Here is a 20,495-nt window from a genome sequence, read left to right on the forward strand (position 1 = left end):
GCAAATGAATTTGCTATTCTTCTGGTATGAATCATTGCTGTATTGTAATCTAGTTGTAGAGATTGAATGAGGTGTTCTTTTTGAGTCATAATTTGCTGCCGCGTTGATTTCTCTACATTATAGCCGTCAGACTTGTGTTGTTTAGGTTTTGTGACTTTTGTAGTATTTTCATGGTGCAAATGTTATCTTTTTATATTGCATCCATGGTGATAATATTGTCAGCAAAATCTATTTCTCTTGTATATCTATGTGATATTTTATTTGATCTTGAATTCTTCATAGTTGGGACCTTGACATCATAAGGGATAACCATATTTTATCATTTTGCTAATATTATATAGCCTTTCTATTCATGAAGTCTATTTGCTTAGTTGGAATGAAATATCATGTATTGGAACATTAAACAATACAAAGATGATTAATTTGAGTCTCAATTGAAAGAATTGCTGCTAATGAATGTAAAATACTACTTACTTATGGATCTACATGACAGTAACAAATTTTTGCCTTGTTTGGTTTGCATCCGTTTACGGTATACCAACTTGAACATTCAGTCCCTAGTGTGTATTTTGTCTGAAGTCTGCTTAGTGGTGTTTAGATGCTAAAAATGCAATTTCATATTTACCCTTAGTTATACATGCTGTCACTCAGTTTGATGTAAACTAAGATAGTTGGCTGGTCTTATCATCCGTATTTTCAGCCGTTGAGCATGAGCTGTTTGTTTACAAAAGAGTATGTCTAATGTTTGTTGGTGGTGGCCGAATCTTGTAAATCTATGTTATTGTGCATTCTCTGCCATTAGAAACAATGATGGGAAGGGGAATTCAAAATTTAGAACACAGATAGTAGAAATTTGTTGAAATTTTAAAGATTGACTTTTAGGTCTATCTGATATCAGTAGTTGAAATTTTAAAGATTGACTTTTAGGAGAAATGTCAATGATGGGTTGGATAGAAGACTGATACATCAATAGTTTCTCGATCTGCACCCTCATGTTATCGGAAGCACGATTTTGATAGTGATATTGTATTTAGACAGATTTTGGCAATATAGGATAGATTGTGAAACCGTTTGATACACCTTACTTTTAACTCTTCTTTTATCAATAGAGGAAAGATGATTGATTAACTATCCCAACAAAACTAGTTACGAATCTCACGGGAAATGGTTGAGTACATTTGAAAGAAGAACACAGAAATAAAAGTGAAAACAGATAAAATAGCAAAGAGAGAGAAAATTACATACAGAAGAAATATAAACCGAGAAAAAGAAGGGAAAACAAACCCATCTAGGTACTCACAAGCTCCATTTCCACACCCTTTAAAATTCACTTTAGCATGAAATTAAATTCCTCACCTTATTATACCTATGAAACGAAGCATTAGAAGAACAGCCACAAGAAACCAAGTTTTTCTAAACAAAATCAATACTTTTTTTTAATCAAATAAAACTTTGTTATATGAATTCAAAAATTCAAGACCATACAAAGTGATCACAAGTGATCCAATCCACAAAAGGGACAAATAAACCCAAAAGAGAAGCTTAACCCAGATTAGCAAATGAGCAATGTGCTCTTTAAGTTTTTGACTCCTCCAAGTCTCTAACCTCTATACACTATAATATATTAATAATGTCTTCTTCTATATTTGTATTATATACTTTGTTGCCAAAGCATACATCATTCATATATTTCCATAAGATAAATTGTTTCGGCAACAGCACTCTTGAATAATTGCGCCTTCCACCCTTTTCCTTGACTAGATCTCATGATCCATTTCAATTCATCATTCCATTTCATAGGGTCATGAATAACCTGCAGCCACGTATCAACCGTTACACCAACTAAATGTAGTGATGAATTGACAGCTTTTTTCTTGTAAGAGACACACCTAGATATCTGAAAGGGTTCAGCAAACAAGGTTGCTGCTCTAATACTAACCATTATGTTATCCTCCACACCTCCATAGAAAATTTTACATTTTGAAGGATTCAGATGAAGCCCTGTAGATCCTGAAAAAGAAAATCAATACTTTTGCTAGTGACAAACACCATTCGGTGTATAAAATTGTATTCAATCACAACTCACAATACCCAGATGGAAAATGAAGTGAGTTTAGGCTTTAAATAGAAACCCAAAATCAAGTTACAAGCGTGGGAGGAAGAGTATGGAGTTTTCTGTAACTCCTATTGTGCGTGTTGCTGTTCAGTGCAAGGTTGCTTCAGATCTTCCTACGCTAGTTGAGAGTCTCAAACGTTTGGCTAAGTCAGATCCTATGGTTGTTTGTTGTACTATTGAAGAGTGTGGAGAACACATTATTGCTGGTGCAGGAGAGCTTCATCTAGAGATATGTTTGAAGGATTTGTACAGTGATGAGTAATCAATTTAATTTATTTAAATCTCATTAAATATTAATTTAATGAGATTATTTAATCAATTTAATAACACAAGTTTTGGAAGTGAGGAAAAATTGTTAATTAATATTTATTAAATTTTTATGTAAAAAATATTTTTAAAATTATATTTTTTATTTTTTAAAAGATTGATTAATAAAAATTTTATTAAATAATATTACAAATATTGATTAAGAATATTCTTATTTTTTATTCTAATTAGTATTGTTACATCTTTAAACATTAGTAGGTGAACACCCTGGTACCCTTGAATTTAGTTGGGTACTACCGTACTAGTACTCTTAACTAATCAGACACTATGATCCAACGCCATGTCACTATTTATTTTTATTCATTTTTTAAAATAAATTAAAATTTTAATACAAATTATACTAAAGGTACCAGTACCCAACTTAAATTCATGGGTATCAAAAAATTTACCTGATTTTTTATCCTATTTATTATTGTCACATGTGCAAAAGTGAAGAGAGACCAAACCAATTTTAATTAAAATTATGTGATTGGTTGTGTGTAAAACAATTTCTTAGACTATTTACAATGGTTTCCAAATTCAACACCCTACTTTTTCACTTTTTATACTCCACATCATCTTCTCTTTCTTCCACCTAATAATTCAACACACATTCAACTTTTACTCACTACAATAGTTTTGTTTAATAAAATTCAACACCCTACTTTACTACCATTCACAACACATTGAAAAATTCAAATAATCACAACAACCAATAGGATTTTGCAAAATATTGTATGTGACCCCCACTCTCATTCATTCAACATGTTGAATTCTTTCAACACAAAGTAATCCACGTCATATTAAACAAGCTATTAAACATATCATTGCATGAATTCAACAGTTGAAAAAAAAATTCAACACCCCCATTATACATAGTCTTAGGTCCGTGTCCACCTAAGAATTTTCCTTTTAAGAGAAGTAAAATTAAAGGACTAAAAAACTAAATTTTAAAATAGAGCGACAAACAAATTAAAAAAAAAAAACATTTAAACTCATAAAAAATTTGTACGTGTAATTTTTATCTTAACTACATGAATTGATATTTGTAACTACAAGAGTAAATGAATTACAAGTAAATTAAATTGGTCTATGTTTGTAAGCCGCTCCCAATAAAATGTCTTTGATTATGTTAATATGTCAAATTAATCTTGAATTAAATTGCTATGCCATGACAGTATAAAGGAGTTTTACACTTTCACTGAATCATAATAATTAAATATTAATTGAAATTTATCTTTTATTTAACTTATTTATAAAATAATATTTATGAATAGTTGTGATACACTAACTGTGTAAAAATTTTTACACTAACATTGTATAGTAATTAATCTCGTTAATCTTTATGTGTCAGATATTTCAATGTTAGGATCTTCTATCAGTTTTGATGATGTAACTTGTTTACTGTCATGTGGCTGACAACTCATTAATTGTTTTCTATTTTATTTTATTCACTACTGTATAAATACTCTAAAAAAACATTTAAATAATTAAATAATATTTTTTTTTCATTTCTATCTCCTATTTTTAAATATCTAATTTTAACAATTTACTATATATCTAACCGATTCTGATGTGACATTCAATTTTCAATCTTCATCAATTAAATCATTATTAAACATTACAACCACTCGTTCTCTCTTTTGTTAAAATTTTAAATCCCTCTCACATTTCTTTCTTCTATATTTTTTCACTTTCATTTTAATTTTGTTTCTCTATTTATTTATTACCACAAAAAATACTACTTCATCCGTCTAACAATAAGTGTCATCTTTCTTATTTTTATTTGTCTCAAATTATTTGTCCATTTAGAATCTCAGTGCTATATTTTTTTCTCTCATTAATTTACCCTTATTTACTGTGTTTTAATTCATTTAATTACTCCACTACCTATTATTAATAATGTTATTTTAGTAAATGACATTCATTTTATCATTGAAATCAACATAATTAATCATTATCTTAAAAAGTTTGAAAAATTCAAAGAGGACATCTATTGTGAGACAAATGGAGTAATAATCTATATTTTTAATTGTAATAAAGTTAACAATTTATTTGATCTCACAGGTTACTATCAACACAAAATCTATTTTACTTTAATCAACTACTGCCTTAATTTGAGAGACAAATTCCTTATTTCTAAATATTAATTTTTTCTTTCTCCATCTCACGGTTATTTTTTTCTTCTACTTCACAGGTGATCTTCAATGTTATGTAACCTTTCACATGTACTAGTTCACCCAAAAATCCCACCAATGATACTTAGAAGGACTTGAGGTCATATAAGTCCCGGAGAAACATCTCAAATGTATCCCAATGGAGTATGTTTAGAGGGCTCCCTTGATCAATTAAGGCCCTTTAAATCTCCAAATCGTCACATCTCAGAATGATGACCATGTATTCATCGTTATGTGGGAGTCACTGGACAAACTGTTAATAGTTGAATTTGGCCCACATACCTTTTACAACGAGAGTAATTTCTGCGTCCCAAGTGAATCCTCCTGTGATGGTATTTAGAGTGTGGCGAACAACACTATCGTCGCCTCTATTGCTTGGTTTTTTCCATTATTGGATCCAAATCTCACCTCTGAGAGTTATATTTTCATGGCCCTCGAGTTGTATCACCCTTGATATACTTATTTAGGTGCACCTCCCGGATCAGGCATTCTATTTTCTTTTTAAGAAAATGGCAGTCCTCAGTATGGTGTCCTTTGACTTTATGGAACTTGCACCAACCGTTAGGCTAGGATTCTATGACACATGCTTTTGGAGCTGGCAGTTGAGGGATATTATGCATGTGGAGGGCTTCTCGTAATATCTGCTCCTGACGAGTGTAACACCGAGGCCGAAGAAGGTGGGGGGGGGGTGGTTGCACCGCATGTAACACTCTAGGCCGTGCAGATATGGGACTGCACGGTTGAAGGAAAAGCTCATAAGAATTGATGGGTACTACCTATACCAACAAGATGCATCTTCTTTTCAGTAGCCCGTTTCATAAGAACTCCATAGTTAATTGTGTTTGACTTGGAGCATTTCTGAGATGGGTGACCTTCTGGAAAGTTTTTTGGAAAGCGTGTGAGTGAGGTCAAAGCATGTTGAAAAGACTCGTGTTGGTTTGTGGGGTCAGTCGATAATCCCGAATGCAGTCTGGGGCGTTACAAATGATATAAGAGGCAGACCTCTCCCAGTACGATGTGGTTTGAGGACGAACCATGCGGAAGCTGGTGGGCATGTAACACCTGAAACCGAAGAAAACGGGGGTGGTTGCACCGCATGTAACACTCGAGGCCGAATATGGCAAGGAGTGGTCGCCACATCGGAATGAGAGAGATCCTGAGGCCGTGCAGGTATGGGACTGCATGGTTGAAGGAAAAGCTTATAAGGATTGATGGGTACTACCTATACAAACAAGATGCATCTTCTTTTCAGTAGTCCGTTTCATAAGAACTTCATAGTTAAGCGTGCTTGACTTGGAGCACTTCTGGGATGGGTGACCTTCTGGGAAGTTTACCGGAAAGCGTGCGAGTGAGGTCTAAGCATGCTGAGGTTTGTGGGGTCAGTCGATAATTCTGAACGTAGTCTGAGGTGTTACAACGAGTGTTCAAAGGAACAAAGCTTTCGGTGGTATTCCTAGTTTGCTTGAATGTTTTCCTGCCTCTGAAGGGAGACGTGTGGTTATTCTTTCATGAGCTTTCAACATTGGAGGTACACTCTGTCGCATCTCGAGCATTCTTTTCACCATTGCTTTCCTTGCCATTATGTAATATTCGACCTGTGTCACTAATTCCACCATGGACGTTGTTGGCCTCTGGGCGAGGGACTCCTTGAAGTGTCCCGCACTGAGCACATTCTAAAATGCTCCTACGAATATTTCTTGGTTTGGATGAATAATCTTGATTGTCGCCTCGTTGAAGCGGACGAGATACTCCCTAAAAGATTCAGAGGGGGCTTGGCGAATGTTGAAGAGGGTGGTGACGACCATCTTTTTGTGCCTTTTGTTGCAAACTGGTAGACTAGTATCTTTACCAAGTGCTAATAGCTGGTGATGGAGAGTCGCGGCTGACCCATGTACAATCTCATGGCTTCGTCTTTAAACGAGTCATAGAGGAGCCCTCACTTCAGGGAATCAAAGACTCCAACGATATTCATTTGCGTGTTGATGGAGGCGACGTGTTCATACGGGTAACTATGTCTATCGAACTTGGCCAATGAAGGCAGTTTAAAATTCTTCGGGACGGGCGCTTGCCATATTTCGTTTGGGAGAGGTTGGGGGTCTGCAGAATATGGAGATGTTTTCTTTCACAGTTTAGTTCTGGCGGCGCCGACGTAGATTTTCCATATCATCATGCATCTCTGCTATGGCGCTTTCCTCGTCTTCAAGTTCTTCGTTGGTCGGAGTTGTTGTCTTTTTTTAGCATGATGGTTAGAGAGATTGAATTTGAAGGCAGTAATCTGACAATGTGTTAATATGGTAGCCTAAATCAGTTTTAACGGATCCCATGGTGGATGTCTATTGTACTTTCTAAAAGTACAATACGTGACAACTCTTAGTGATTAAGGATTGTCAGAGATTTTAAGGTTTGTTGTAGGGTTGAAAGCTAATTCACATAGGAGGAGAGAAGATTTTTACATGTGGTTTTCTGTATGAGAATCTGATTGTCCTCCTCAACTTTAGTGTAGAGGTATTTATTGTCCTCTTGGGCCTGAATCATATGTCTCTTTTTGGAAATAGCAACCGTTTCTAAAAAGATGTAGGAATGAATAGTTAATCTACCAATATTCAGGGGAGTGTGATTAACTTCTTCATGACTCATTCTACATTGCAATGAACTGTAGACACGTCGCTTCCGCATTCCCTGATGTCAAACAGGTTATTCCATAAATAGGACCCATTCAATAAATTGACAATATATCTAATAAACAGGTGGTGGCCGATCTCATTAGAGGGTGACTTGGTGGACCTTATGGTGCATCAGTCTCGTGTCCTCTCATGGACCTCATACACATTGCACTATCAATTTTTTTAATATAAATTAAAAGGAGAGGAGGGTAGTTGTATATACAATAGGAGTACCGCACATGCATAAAAAAAATTTACATGAAGCAATCATGATAATTTGAATGCGAAATCGATTAAACATCATGTTGCTGCAGGCTGACTTCAACATCCTCACATGCAACTAACTTGTGTACTAAAAGAGCTTCCAATAATAATGACCCATTCGGTCCCTTCGATCCATTTTAGAATAGGAGCATGCTTTAATCCACAAGACACTCCATGTCTCCATTGCCATATATTGCCAGTGCCTGCATATATACACTAGATCCTGACATATCGTAAAGGCGTTGCACATATTGGTGGTCTATTGATTAGGGCTCTTCCAAGTTTTCTCCAAATACGTAAGTTTGATTGTACTCAACTGTAATCAAGTGTTACCCAATTATAGTAACGATCTGATTTTGATTACAACGTTGCAACAAGTACGTCACACTGCACACCACTCATGCATGCAAATGCAATTCATGTTGAGAAAAAAGATTTATGAGTTATTAATTTGTATGTCCTTTGTTGCAGACATTTCATGGAATCAGCAAGCAGTGTGTACAGCGTTCAGACACTGATAAATAGCTATGTGAAAGTTAAAAGCGACCAAACATTGATGCGCATTATGACGCTTGTACGTACTTATATCATTAGATGCGTTCTGATTAGTTCTGGACATAACATCATTTAAGGTAAGAAAACCAAAAATTGAGGTTGAAGGCCTTGAGAAAGCATCAGCTGAGCTGATTCACTTACATAAAACAATCAATGTCTGATGTATGGTTCATGTAAATGTTTTAAAAATTAGAGGATCACTAGTTGAATAATCTGGTTTCTAACACAAAAATATATAATTATTAAATATAGCATTAGTTTAATTTAGTTAGAAGTTTATTATGCTTTACTTTATTAGAGTAGTTACAGTTTCTTAATTGGATTGATGTAAGTAACTGTCATTGTATTAAAGTTCGTTGAAGAGCAATTGTAAAAGTTTGAAAAATAAAGAAGAACTTTGAATTACATAGTCATTCATTTTTTCAATATGGTATCAGCTTAAGATTCAAACTCACATGCTTCTCTCTATAACTTTAAAGAAGTCTCATTAATAGGAAATCTTCATTTTCTTCTCAGAGATTAAGCAATTTCCATGGCGAAAACAACTTGTTTAAAGCAAGAATCAGCTCAAAATTCACATAATGTCATCATACAATTCGCACATTCAAACTCATTTGGTCACAACGTGTGTTATGTGCCAGCCATATTCTTTTGAGACCGACGATCTTGAGATAGTTTGTTTTGGGTCATAGTCCCTTGACCGATTACACGGTTGCATTTCTAGAATCTTCTCCTCACTTTTGGATTTTCCTATATCTTGTTAAAGAGGGTCTATGCCTGAGGCACATCCAACGGTCCTCAGCATTTCACGCTTGAAAGATAGAGAGGTCGTTATTTCTCTCTACTATATATAGGAAATGGCTCCATCTGAGGTAAGAAGTTTCAAACACATTTTGAATACTCTATATTCTATCACATACTGACTTGAGCATCAGCGTGCTAACCTTGCAAATACACCCATGTTCCGCCGCATCGAAAGCATTACTCCTTCGCATCTGTCTCGTCTATCTCTATTTCTGGTTCTAAAACGGAATAGTGGTGTCGTCTGTGGGAAACGACTCTCAATTGCCGCGTTTTTGTCAAGAAGAACTCGTTCTCAACCTCAAGAAAGATCTCTACCGGGAACAAATCAAGCGTAAGCGGTAACATCTGAAAAGATTGAAAAACTGATTCTGCTTCAGATATGGTCTTTCACATATCATCATTATCGTTGATCCACTCACTTTAAAACACCACCTCGTCCAATGCTTCATTGTTCCCCAATTGTTTCTTACTTGACGCCGATTCAAGAATTCAGCAAGTTGACAAGTGATAGCGCACAGACTAAGGAGAAGGGTAAACCCGTCATTTGGAGGGTTTATCAAAGGAGAAATAAAATAAATAAGTAATATAATATTATTGTGTTAGTTTAAATTCAAATAGTTAGTTATTGGGGGTTATTGGCTGATGTTGTGGATTGTATTTAAGTTTGTTGTTTGTTGTCTTTTATGTTAGGTGAGAAGTTTATTTGGAAGTTATTAGGCCAGAAGAAGTTATCTTTTGTTGATCCTATCAAATTGGTCCGACTTGCCGGATTCTCGAGACGGAGTCAGTGAATTTCTAAAATCAGATGCCACCGAAGAAGATGGAGGCCAAAGTGACTGCACTTGAAGAGAAAATTGCAACTTTGGAGGTTTCTTTACATGGAATGCAGAATCAAAATAAAGACAATCAAGAGAAAATCATCTCTTTATTAAATTCGAATAAGGAGAAGGATATGGAAGAATCATCGCAAAATCATGAGTCAGTTGCTACCGAAAAGAAAAAATCAGGTTTACATGGTGAAGCTTTGGATGAATTTCGCCTATCTGTGAAGAAGGTGGAATTACCAATGTTTAATGGTGATGATCCTGCTGGTTGGATTGCTATGGCAGAAGTCTATTTCAGTGTGCAGAATATCGTACCAGAAATCAAAGTGAATTTGGCACAATTATGTATGGATGGTCCAACAATTCATTTTTTTAAAGGACTGTTGGAGGAGAATGAAACATTAACATGGGAGAATTTGAAAGATGCACTTCTTAAGAGGTATGCTGGTGTAGTGATGGGAATGTATTTAAACAACTTTATGCGCTTCAATAGGAAGGAACAATTGAAGAATACATAGAAGATTTTGAGAGGTTTGTAGCACAACTGCCCCGATTACCCAATGATCAATAGTTGGGTTATTTTGTTTATGGTTTGAAGGAAAAAATCAGGGGAAAGGTTCGCATCATGATCGCTATGGGTCCTATGTCAAGAGCAAAGTTAATGAGCGAGGCTCGAGCAGTATAACGTGAATTGGAAGAAGGCCAAAGAGATTGGACACCGCAAAGGTCACATGGGTCAGTGTTTAGACCTGTTTTTGGTATCAGAGGTATCAGAGGTTTTCTGGGTTAGACCGGGCATTACAGAAAGTTCATTCGAGATTATGGCAAGATTGCAAGACCATTAACTGAGTTAACTAAGAAAGAGGGTTTTAAGTGGGGAGCCAAGGAACAAGCAGCTTTTGAGGAACTTAAGCACAAGGAAACTTCAGCCCCAGTTTTAGCATTGCTTGACTTCACCAAAGAATTCTTTATTGAGAGTGATGCGTCCGAAAATGGGTTGGGTGGAATATTGATACAAGACAAGAAGCCTATTGCATTTTTCAGCAAGGGTCTAAGTGATCGTAATTTAAACAAATTAGCATATGAAAAAGAATTAATGGTTGTGGCGCTCGCAATCCAACATTGGCGCTCATATCTCATAAGGAACAAGTTCACGGTGTGTACAGATCAAAAGAGTTTGAAACAATTAATGCAGCAACGTATAACCACAATGGACCAACAAAATTGGGTGGCTAAGCTTTTGGGATATCAATTTGACGTAGTTTATAAACCTGGTCTTGAGAACAAGGGTGCTGATGCATTGTCCCGTCAGTTTGATACTTCTCCAAACAACTCCATGGCGGTACTTGCTGATTCAGATGACAGGTCAACACTCTATTCTATGAGTTTCCGTCCTGAGTGGTTAAATTTCAAGGTTGTCCATGAAGAAATACAACAGGATCCAACATTACTGGCAATCATTTCTGCTTTGCAAAAGGGGGAAACAACCAAACCTGGGTTTGCACTACAGAATGGGGTTCTTTTGTATCAGAAAAGATTAGTTATGTTTGCTTCATCTACTTTTGTTCTGATAATTCTCAAGGAATTTCACAGTACCCCTCAGGGTGGGCATTCCGAGTTTTATCGCACTTATCGCCGTTTGGCTGCTAATTTGTATTGGATTGGTATGAAGAAGGATATCCAAAATTTTGTATAGAAATATATTGTCTGTCAATGCAACAAGTATGCAACTTCAACACCAGGTGGTCTTCTTCAGCCGCTTCCAATACCGAATCAAGTGTGGGCAGATATTTCTATGGACTTCATTACTGGTCTTCCAAAGTCCAAGGGATTCGAAGCTATTTTTGTGGTGGTAGACAGGCTGTCCAAATATGCTCATTTCATCCTTCTTAAGCGTCCTTATTCTGCAAGATCTTTGGCTGAAACTTTCACCAAAGACGTAGTTCGACTTCATGGAATTTTGGAATCTATTGTGAGTGATAGAGATCCCATCTTTATTAGTAATTTCAGGCAGGAACTCTTTAAACAACAAGGTACACATTTGAAGCTCAGCACGACATACCACCTTCATACTGATGGGCAGACAGAAGTAGTTAACCGTTGTCTGGAGACTTTTCTTCGTTGTTTTATTGTTGACCAGACTAAGACGTGGGCCAAGTTTCTTTCTTGGGCAGAATATTGGTACAACACTACTTTTCAGGCTTCTACAAGTACAACTCCATTTGAACTGGTGTATGGTTGTTCCCCTCCGGTAATCATTAATTATTTACTGGGCAAAGTTAAGGTGGAGGTTGTTCAACGAGACTTGGCTGATCGTGATGAATGCTTGTGACAACTGAAGCATCATTTATCCCGTGCTCGTGATCGGATGAAGACACGAGCAGATAAACATCGTCAAGAACGCTCTTTTGAAGTTGGTGACTTGGTTTTCTTGAAGCTCAGACCTCACGTGCAACAATCTATTGCGGCTAGAATTTGTCCCAAGTTGTCTCCAAGGTATTTTGGTCCGCTTAAGGTGATTGAACGTGTCGGAACTGTTGCTTACAGGTTGGAGTTACCTCCTACATCTCGGATCCATCCTGTTTTCCATATTTCCTTGCTTAAGAAAGCGGTTGGCGATGCTGTTGTTAATCCAACTCTCCCTGCTAGTTTAGAGGTTAATGAAGATTCCATGTGGAAACCAGAGACATCTTTAGATCAACGGGCACTAGTCCGACATGGTATATTTACTTCTCAAGTGCTTATCCATTGGAAGAACAAGCCTATTGAGGAAGCTACTTGGGAAGATAATGATTTCATCACTGTTCAATTTCCTTCCTTCAGCCTTGAGGACAAGGTTATTTCTCTTGGAGGCGGCAATGATAGCGCACAGACTAAGGAGAAGGTTAAACCCGTCATTTGGAGGGTTTATCAAAGGGGAAATAAAATAAATAAGTAATATAATATTATTTTGTTAGTTTAAATTCAAATAGTTAGTTATTGGCTGATGTTGTGGATTGTATTTAACTTTATTGTTTGTTGTCTTTTATGTTAGGTGAGAAATTTATTTGGATGTTATTAGGCCAGAAGAAGTTATCTTCTGAGAGAGTAAACTGCTCTTGTAGTTTTTTAGATTGTATTTCCTTTGTTTGTCAATGAAAAATTACAAGTTCCTTGCAATTTCCCTTTCTCTATAATCATGTTCTGTTCATCCTATCAACAAGTCAGAGCTAGGATTTATAGATAGAGAAAAGCTCAACGGAATCACAAACTCTGAACTACCGCTAGTTATCGCAGTTGTCATCACCAACCAAGCCTTGGCAGGACTGTTGGTAAACTACGGGAACTCTTGCAATGTCCTTTATGAAGACGCGTTGGAACTGCTAGGTCTTATGCAAACTGGCTTAGATATGTTTGCTGAGGAAAGTGACTCCTATGTTCCTCCTAATATAGTGCAGAAGCGCCTTCAAAGGCATTCTAAGAAGATTCTTCTTAGCGAGGTTAGATGTAGTCGCTTCTATCGTTCACTTGAAGATAGCCTACCATGACGAAAAAGGAGCACCAGGCACAATTGATTCAGATTTACGGTAGGCAAGAAGAATCAGGAGGATAATCCTTGAGAATGTCCTAACATTAGAGTCAATAAGCGGTGATGAATTTGACCTAGATGCGCGGGAAGACGAATTAGACCTACCATGGACAATGAGTTTGATTTCGTGCATCTTGGAGAGAATTTGTCCAGGTCAGTGAAGATCAGGTTCAGACTCTCCCCCAAGGTAAAGTCCATGTTAATCGAATGCCTCCAAGAAAATGTTGACATGTTCGTCATCTCTCCACACAAAATGCCCGACATCGATCCCTAAGTAGCTTACCATCATTTGAACCTAGATGTCGGTGCCAGGTATGTGTCCCAACATTGGAGAAAACAATCTCGTGAAAAGATTCAGGCCATCGAAAACACTATGAGAGGCCAATTAGATGCCAAGTTTATTTCGGAAGCAAAGTATATTGAATGGTTATCTAACATGGTTCTAGTTAAGAAGGCCTTGGGTAAATAAAGGGTGTGTGTCAATTACACCGACCTCAATCAAGCATGTCCAAAAGATTCATATCCTCTTCAGAACATCGACCAAGTCGTTGACAATTCGGACGACTATCAATTATTATCCTTCATTGAAGCATACTCTAGATATAACCAAATACCAATGTTTGGACCCGACCGAGTAAAGACTGCGCTCATGACCGAGCAGTCCAATTACCAGCACAATGTCATGTCATTCTTGCTGAAAAATGCTGGAGCAATCTACCAAAGAATGATGAACAAAATCTTTTGAGAAAATATAGGAGAAATGTTGGAAGTGTACATGGACGATATTATAATGAAGTCCAGTACAGCCACACTTCACACTCAGCATCTTCAATAGGTGTTTAAAAGGGTCCAACATTATATGCAGAAGGCATGCGACATCGTCAAGAGTGATGGTAACCTCACCATGAGGAAGATGAAATGACGAAGTCTCTGGATGCCACCTCTCAGCAAATTCCATAAGTATCCCACTATGTATCGTGTGGAACCCGATATGACAAAGGTCCTTCAGCCCTGAAGCTGAGGGGACATCCTGGAACCACGGCTCAGTAGGCTGCACGAGAGCGACAATCTTCCGGCCTTAGTTATAGAACTTCTGGGGATCCCTATCTAGAAATTTTCAAAAAAAAAACATTGTTAATAATAAGCAAAGTTAGAAATAATTAAGGGTTAATAGCCATTTATCCCCCTGCCATATAGGCGACTTTTGATTTATCCCCCTTTAAAAAAAAAGTTTTGGATTACCCCCCTATAATTTTTTGGCACCCCCTTAAGCGTGTAAAAACCAGGGGAATAAATCAAAAATATATATTTTACATCCTCTTAGGGGGTAAAAGACTTAGAATTTTAAAATTATAGGGGGTAATCCAATTTTTTTTAAAGGGGGGTAAATCAAAACTCGCCTATATGGCAGGGGGTAAATGGCTATTAACCCAATAATTAATAAGCAAAGTCTACGAAATTTTATCTCCCGTCCCAGATATGTCTGGCTGAATGATCTGCATACCCTATCAATATGGATACATCTATAGGACCCACCGGGTAGAAGACAGACTCCTCACTCGCAACAGCCTCCTCGTGAAGCTCAGGAGGTTGCACCGGAGAACCAGCATTGACCGTCACTAGCACCGGAGTAGAAGAACTGGCCCGACGACATATGCGGACGTTTGTGAGGAACCCTCACCATTATCCCAAGACCTCCGGGATGAAGTAGTAGATGGGGAAGACCCCTCAACTGGAACGGATGGAGAAGGCCCTGTTGGAATGGGTGTAGCCGGTACATCTGCTGGAACGACACCTCCATCAGTCACCTGTGACATTACCTGCATCCCTTCACGCCACACGGAGGCATGTTGTGCAACCGTCCCACGTATAAGTCTCTATGGATGATCGGTCATAATGTCGACATTGTATTACAAATAAAATCGAGTTAGATACAATTTAACTATAACAAAAACACAAATTTACTTCTGTATGTGCACTTGCGGAACTCTTCCATAGATGCATTTACGGAAGTACCTTACATTTCAAAAAACTGGATTTCTTCTGTGGGTGCATCTACAAAACGACCTAACGTTCCATTTGTTCCGTAGATGCATCTACGGAACATTCTGAAACCCCTAAAACGCAAAAATGGCGTCTGGTTTTTGTTGCAGAGGGTTAAAACTCATTTTGGTGGCTTGATCGTCCGTTTTACACACCAAACCATACCTACATTGTCTCTAAACTATGTTTCTAAAAGTAACTAATGATTTCTACACCTAAAAATATATTCAAACTCTATTACAGGAAATACTCTAAAATAACTCGAAACTCAAAAATTTATCGATTAAATTGAGTTTTGAAGTTGTTGGAGTGTGTTGATCGTTGATGTTCACGTTAACGGCCGAATTCAAGAGAGAAAAAACAGTTTTTGTGAAAGTTTGATTTTTGAGGTTAAGAGAGTTTGAGAGTTTCGAAATGAGAAATGTAAAGAATGAGAGAGGAGAAGAGTCTGACGCAAATATAACATCAAGTGCTTTTGTAGATACATCTCAAGAAACTTTTGTATGTGCATCTGCGAAATAAAAAAAAAAAAAAAAAACTTCTGAAAACATATCTACAAAAACAGAGAACATTTATGGTGCATAAAAGACCCATGGGATGAGATAAAATATTCTCTTAAATTTTAAAAAGAATTATGCAGAAACAAAACAAAAGATAAAAGGGTTAGCCGTAAATGGCACAGATCAAAATCTATTGGGTACACCTATCTATCATAGCATAGGGTTCAAGGGTGAGGACACCTGTGACTCTCAGGTACCCTTTCTCATTCCCTCTTTTATTTTTCTTCTTCCTCTCCTTTGGACGCAGATTGTCTAACGTTATTGCGGGAAAGGTAGTCTACCGTTCAGTTATTGTTGTCCGTTGGATAAATTGAGAGACCGAGATGATGACAGGTGGAAATCTTGTGAATTAAAAAAGAAAAATTTAACTTGAAAAAATGGTTGAATTAATAACCTGTGTCATGACTCTGTTGTTTTGCCTCCACCCACCGCCTGAGGACTTATGTTGCCAAACCCTTTCATCACTTATCGTCAAAGTCACCACACCTCCTCCATCACCTGTAAATGATTCTTCGTTCTGCAGCAATTTATCTTAGTGAGATTTAATTGTGGACGACGACGTGAATGGTCGTGGCGATGACGACGATATAGATTGGCGGTGATCGGATTCAAGGTGGTTTCTGGTGTTATTTTGTTTTAGTTCTGGTTCAAAACGACAAAAATTGCCACTAGCCATTATCTTAGCATCTTGATGCATCTGACGGCTGATAGTGGGAATGGTCTCTGGTTGATGATTGTTGTTATGGGTGTCACGGCGACGAGGACGGAGGTTGAAGAACCAATATTCTGCTTTTTTTTTAAATCAACAAAGTTACTACGTGGCATCATGTCACCCATTGAATTTATCCAACGAACCAAAACATATAAACGGCAGAGTGCAGTTCGCGGAAAAAAGTTAGAGAATCCGTTTCCCTCTCCTTTATATAGAACCATCTCTCCTAAAATGACCTAACAAAAATTCAAATTCAATCTTTGTGCGAAAATCTCAATCCAGTTATGGGGGACGGTATCGCAGTTCAGAGCACAAGCAATTCGATTAAGGGTAGTAAGGATAAGAAAAAGAAGAAGAAGAATAAGAATAGAGGTGGAAGCAAGAAGAAGATGACCCATGAACAAGTTTTGGCTTTTAAGTCTGTTACTGAATGGGTTTTCTTGGAGCATCCTTCTTCTTCTTTGGCTTTGGCTCCTTCGTCTGTAGTTGATGATTTTGGGGTACAGAAGCCTGTGGGGAAAAATGGTGATAGAATTCTCTTTGAATTGCACTCGCATTCTAAATGTAGTGATGGGTTTTTGTCTCCTTCTAAGGTTGTTGAAAGAGCTCACATGAATGGCGTAAGTTTTGTTTTGTTTTTTTGTTGTCATCATAGTGTTGCTTTTTTGTTTGTCTTTTAAGGTTGTTGTTTTTTTAATTGTCTTGTTTTGTTCTTAGTCCAATTAAAGTTAAACAGAAAATGTACTCAGATTTAAGTAGTTTAACCGTCACAAATTTTAGGCCCTATGCTGTAGTCCGACTTGTAGGCCCTCAAAGAGACCCTCCATCACACTATGTATCAATGGTTTATATATTGTTTGTGGTTTTCTTGGTATGAAAACTAGCAGGTTCATTTTTATAATTGACAGTGTTTGCTCATAACAGGTGAAAGTTCTTGCTCTAACAGATCATGACACTATGGCAGGCATCCCAGAGGCTGTAGAAGCGGCTCGTAAATATGGCATCAAGATAATTCCAGGTGTTGAAATTAGTACAATATATTCTCCTAGGTAATTTTTAAATTCAAGATTCTTGATGCTTGTTAATTGGATTGGTGCTTAAGTTACCCGTGTTACCGAGGAAAAGTGGGAAATTTATAAAACTATAGTTGTCGATATCATTTGTATTTAACATCCTTTTTTCTGCAATGGTTCTGATGTTTGCAAATCTGTTGGCAGTGGAGAGACAGGCACTGAAGCAGAGGAACCTGTTCATATTTTAGCATATTATAGCAGTATTGGACCTTCAAAGTTTAAGAAGTTGGACAAGTTTTTGTTAAACATAAGGGACGGACGTTACCTTCGAGCTAAGAACATGATCTTAAAACTGAACAAGCTAAAAATGGCTCTTAAGTGGGAGCATGTTTGTAGGATTGCAGGCAACGGAGTTGCTCCCGGAAGGCTCCATGTAGCCCGTGCTATGGTTGAAGCTGGTTATGTTGAAAATCTCAAACAAGCCTTTGCCCGATATCTTTTTGACGGTGGACCTGCTTACTCCAAGTAATATTGCATTGCCTTTAGTTATTGATTGCTAGCTACTATTTGTGTAGTTAAGAAAAATGACTGAGCATCATACGATATGGCTATTGTATTTTCAGGGGAAGTGAACCTGATGTGGAGGAGGCAATAAAAATGATTAACGATACCGGTGGTGTCTCCGTTCTGGCTCATCCGTGGGCTTTGAAAAACCCTGTTGCCATTGTCAGGAGGTTAAAAGAAGCAGGCCTTCATGGGATGGAGGTCTACAAAAGTGATGGAAGGCTCGCAGGTACATGAGTTTTCTCATTTGTTTAATCGTCAAAATGGTGTTATAGCTTAATTTTGTTCTTGAATGTATATTTTTTATACGCAGCATATAGCGACCTGGCTGATACTTACGGACTTCTGAAAATCGGAGGAGCAGACTATCACGGAAGAGGAGGACACCATGAATCTGAACTGGGAAGCGTGAACCTTCCAGTACTAGTTTTGCATGACTTTCTTAAGGTAGCTAGGCCTATATGGTGCAATGCTATAAGGGAAATATTGGAGTGTTTCGCTGATGAACCTTCTGATACAAACCTAGAAACAATTACAAGGTTTGGTAGAAGCCGGGTTTTTAAGGGAGGTTCACCATTGAATTGTGGACAAGATTTGATTGATCATTGCTTACCTCTATGGTTGAGTAGCCAAGAGATGGAAAATGAAGAATTTGAAGCTATCAAGTTGAAGCTTTCCAATGTTTCTTCTTCAACTAGTCAGGGAGGAATTCAGGTTCTTGTAGAGACTTAGAAGTTGTGTATTCTATTCTCTCACATAATTTTGTTAATCATTTGAAGTATTTTTGTTTGCCAATCTTATTGTTAAATTTGTTGGTCAAGTTTAATTTTGTATCGATTTTTTAAGTTTTTCTATGATCATTGAGCCAACATTTCTGAAATTATTGTTGTATCTTATATGTATTTGATGGTTTTTCTTACACTTTTGTTTATATATATCATGGTTTTTCTTACACATTTCTTAGAAAATATTGTACGTTCAAACTATTGCGTTGAGCCAATATTTAAATATGTATTTGGACCATATAAATATGTTGTTTTTTTTCCTTTTCTTTTAATCTTTATAAAATGTATTATTGTTCCTACTTTGCTTTTCATCTTTGTTATGTTTTGGGTACTTGTAAATACTACAACAAATAAGCATTATTCCAATAAGCATATTATTCCAATAAGCATTATCCCATTGAGTGGGATCGACTATAAGGATCAATTTTCGTCATAATATTTTATTAAAGATTATATTTCGAAAATTTATCTTACCATTTCCTCATTTTATACATGCCAACCCCTCAAGTAGGCTGTTTTTACCTCATTACCCCTGTAAAATATCAGATTTTTTGAAATTTTCGGTACCGTACGAAAATTTTGATAGATTTACCAATTTATCGTGTCTGATGTTACATACCGGAAATTAAAAATTTTCGATATCGGATATTTCAAATTTCTGGTATGTAGCAGCCGTTAAAATTAATACCAAAAATTTGAAATATCCGATATATGAAAAAATACAAGATATTTCAAATTTCCGGTGTGAGTTCAGTTCATAAAATTACAGAAAATTTCAGGTTTTAAAGAAATTTCCGGTACACCGGAAATTTGGAATTTCCAGTATTGGTTTTCTACTGGAAGTTCGTGAAATTTCCAGGACGGGGTAATGAAATTTGTAAAATTATTGGAATTTTTAAAATCTCTGGTAAATTGCACCGAAAATTTTGAAATTTCTGGTATATGGATACCGGAATTTTGTAAAAAAACAAAGAATTTCCGGTATCGGCCAAAAAGAGGTACCGGAAATTTATTTTTTGATGATTTTGGCAACAGTAATATTTTTTCCAATAATGTACAATGGGGTGGCATGTATAACTTGGGGGTGACAAGATAAATTCTCTTATACTTCTATCCAAATCATTTATCTAGAGATCTTTCTTAATAATTTTTCGAAGTCTTTCTAGATTTTTCTTTCCTCTAATTGTTTACATTATCTCTATCTGATTTATTCTTCTTATATAGAATCTATCGATCTTTTCTCTGCATACAAATCATCTGAGTCTTTTTTGCCACTATAAGCGCTACCCTGGCACTCTATAATATTTTCAAATCTAATTTTATCCAGAAAAATCTTATCACACATCCATTACAACATATTTGTTACACTTACTTTATTCTCGTGTTATTCTTAACCATCCTACATTCTGTCTCACACAAAATTGCAGGTCTTACTGCAGTGTGATGAAACTTTCCCTTCAACTCGAGCGATGCATTTGCATCACATAAACCACCTGATGTCCTTCTCCATTTCAACCACCCAGCTTGAATTCGATGGTTTA

The 20,495-nt window shown here is 36.7% G+C and overlaps 1 protein-coding gene across 1 annotated transcript; it reads left to right on the plus strand.

The window, feature by feature from the left end:
* Positions 1–15,969: 15,969 nt before the first annotated feature.
* On the plus strand, positions 15,970–19,121 carry LOC131607770 (uncharacterized). Its single transcript, XM_058879730.1, has 6 exons — positions 15,970–16,073; positions 16,875–17,212; positions 17,517–17,641; positions 17,810–18,130; positions 18,229–18,398; positions 18,483–19,121. Exons 2-6 carry the CDS (start codon positions 16,877–16,879, stop codon positions 18,899–18,901), a joined length of 1,371 nt encoding a protein of 456 aa, XP_058735713.1. The 5' UTR covers positions 15,970–16,073; positions 16,875–16,876; the 3' UTR covers positions 18,902–19,121.
* Positions 19,122–20,495: the final 1,374 nt, after the last annotated feature.

Source organism: Vicia villosa, linkage group LG5 (assembly GCF_029867415.1).
Source record: "Vicia villosa cultivar HV-30 ecotype Madison, WI linkage group LG5, Vvil1.0, whole genome shotgun sequence".
In the NCBI taxonomy this organism is placed as follows: Eukaryota; Viridiplantae; Streptophyta; class Magnoliopsida; order Fabales; family Fabaceae; genus Vicia; species Vicia villosa.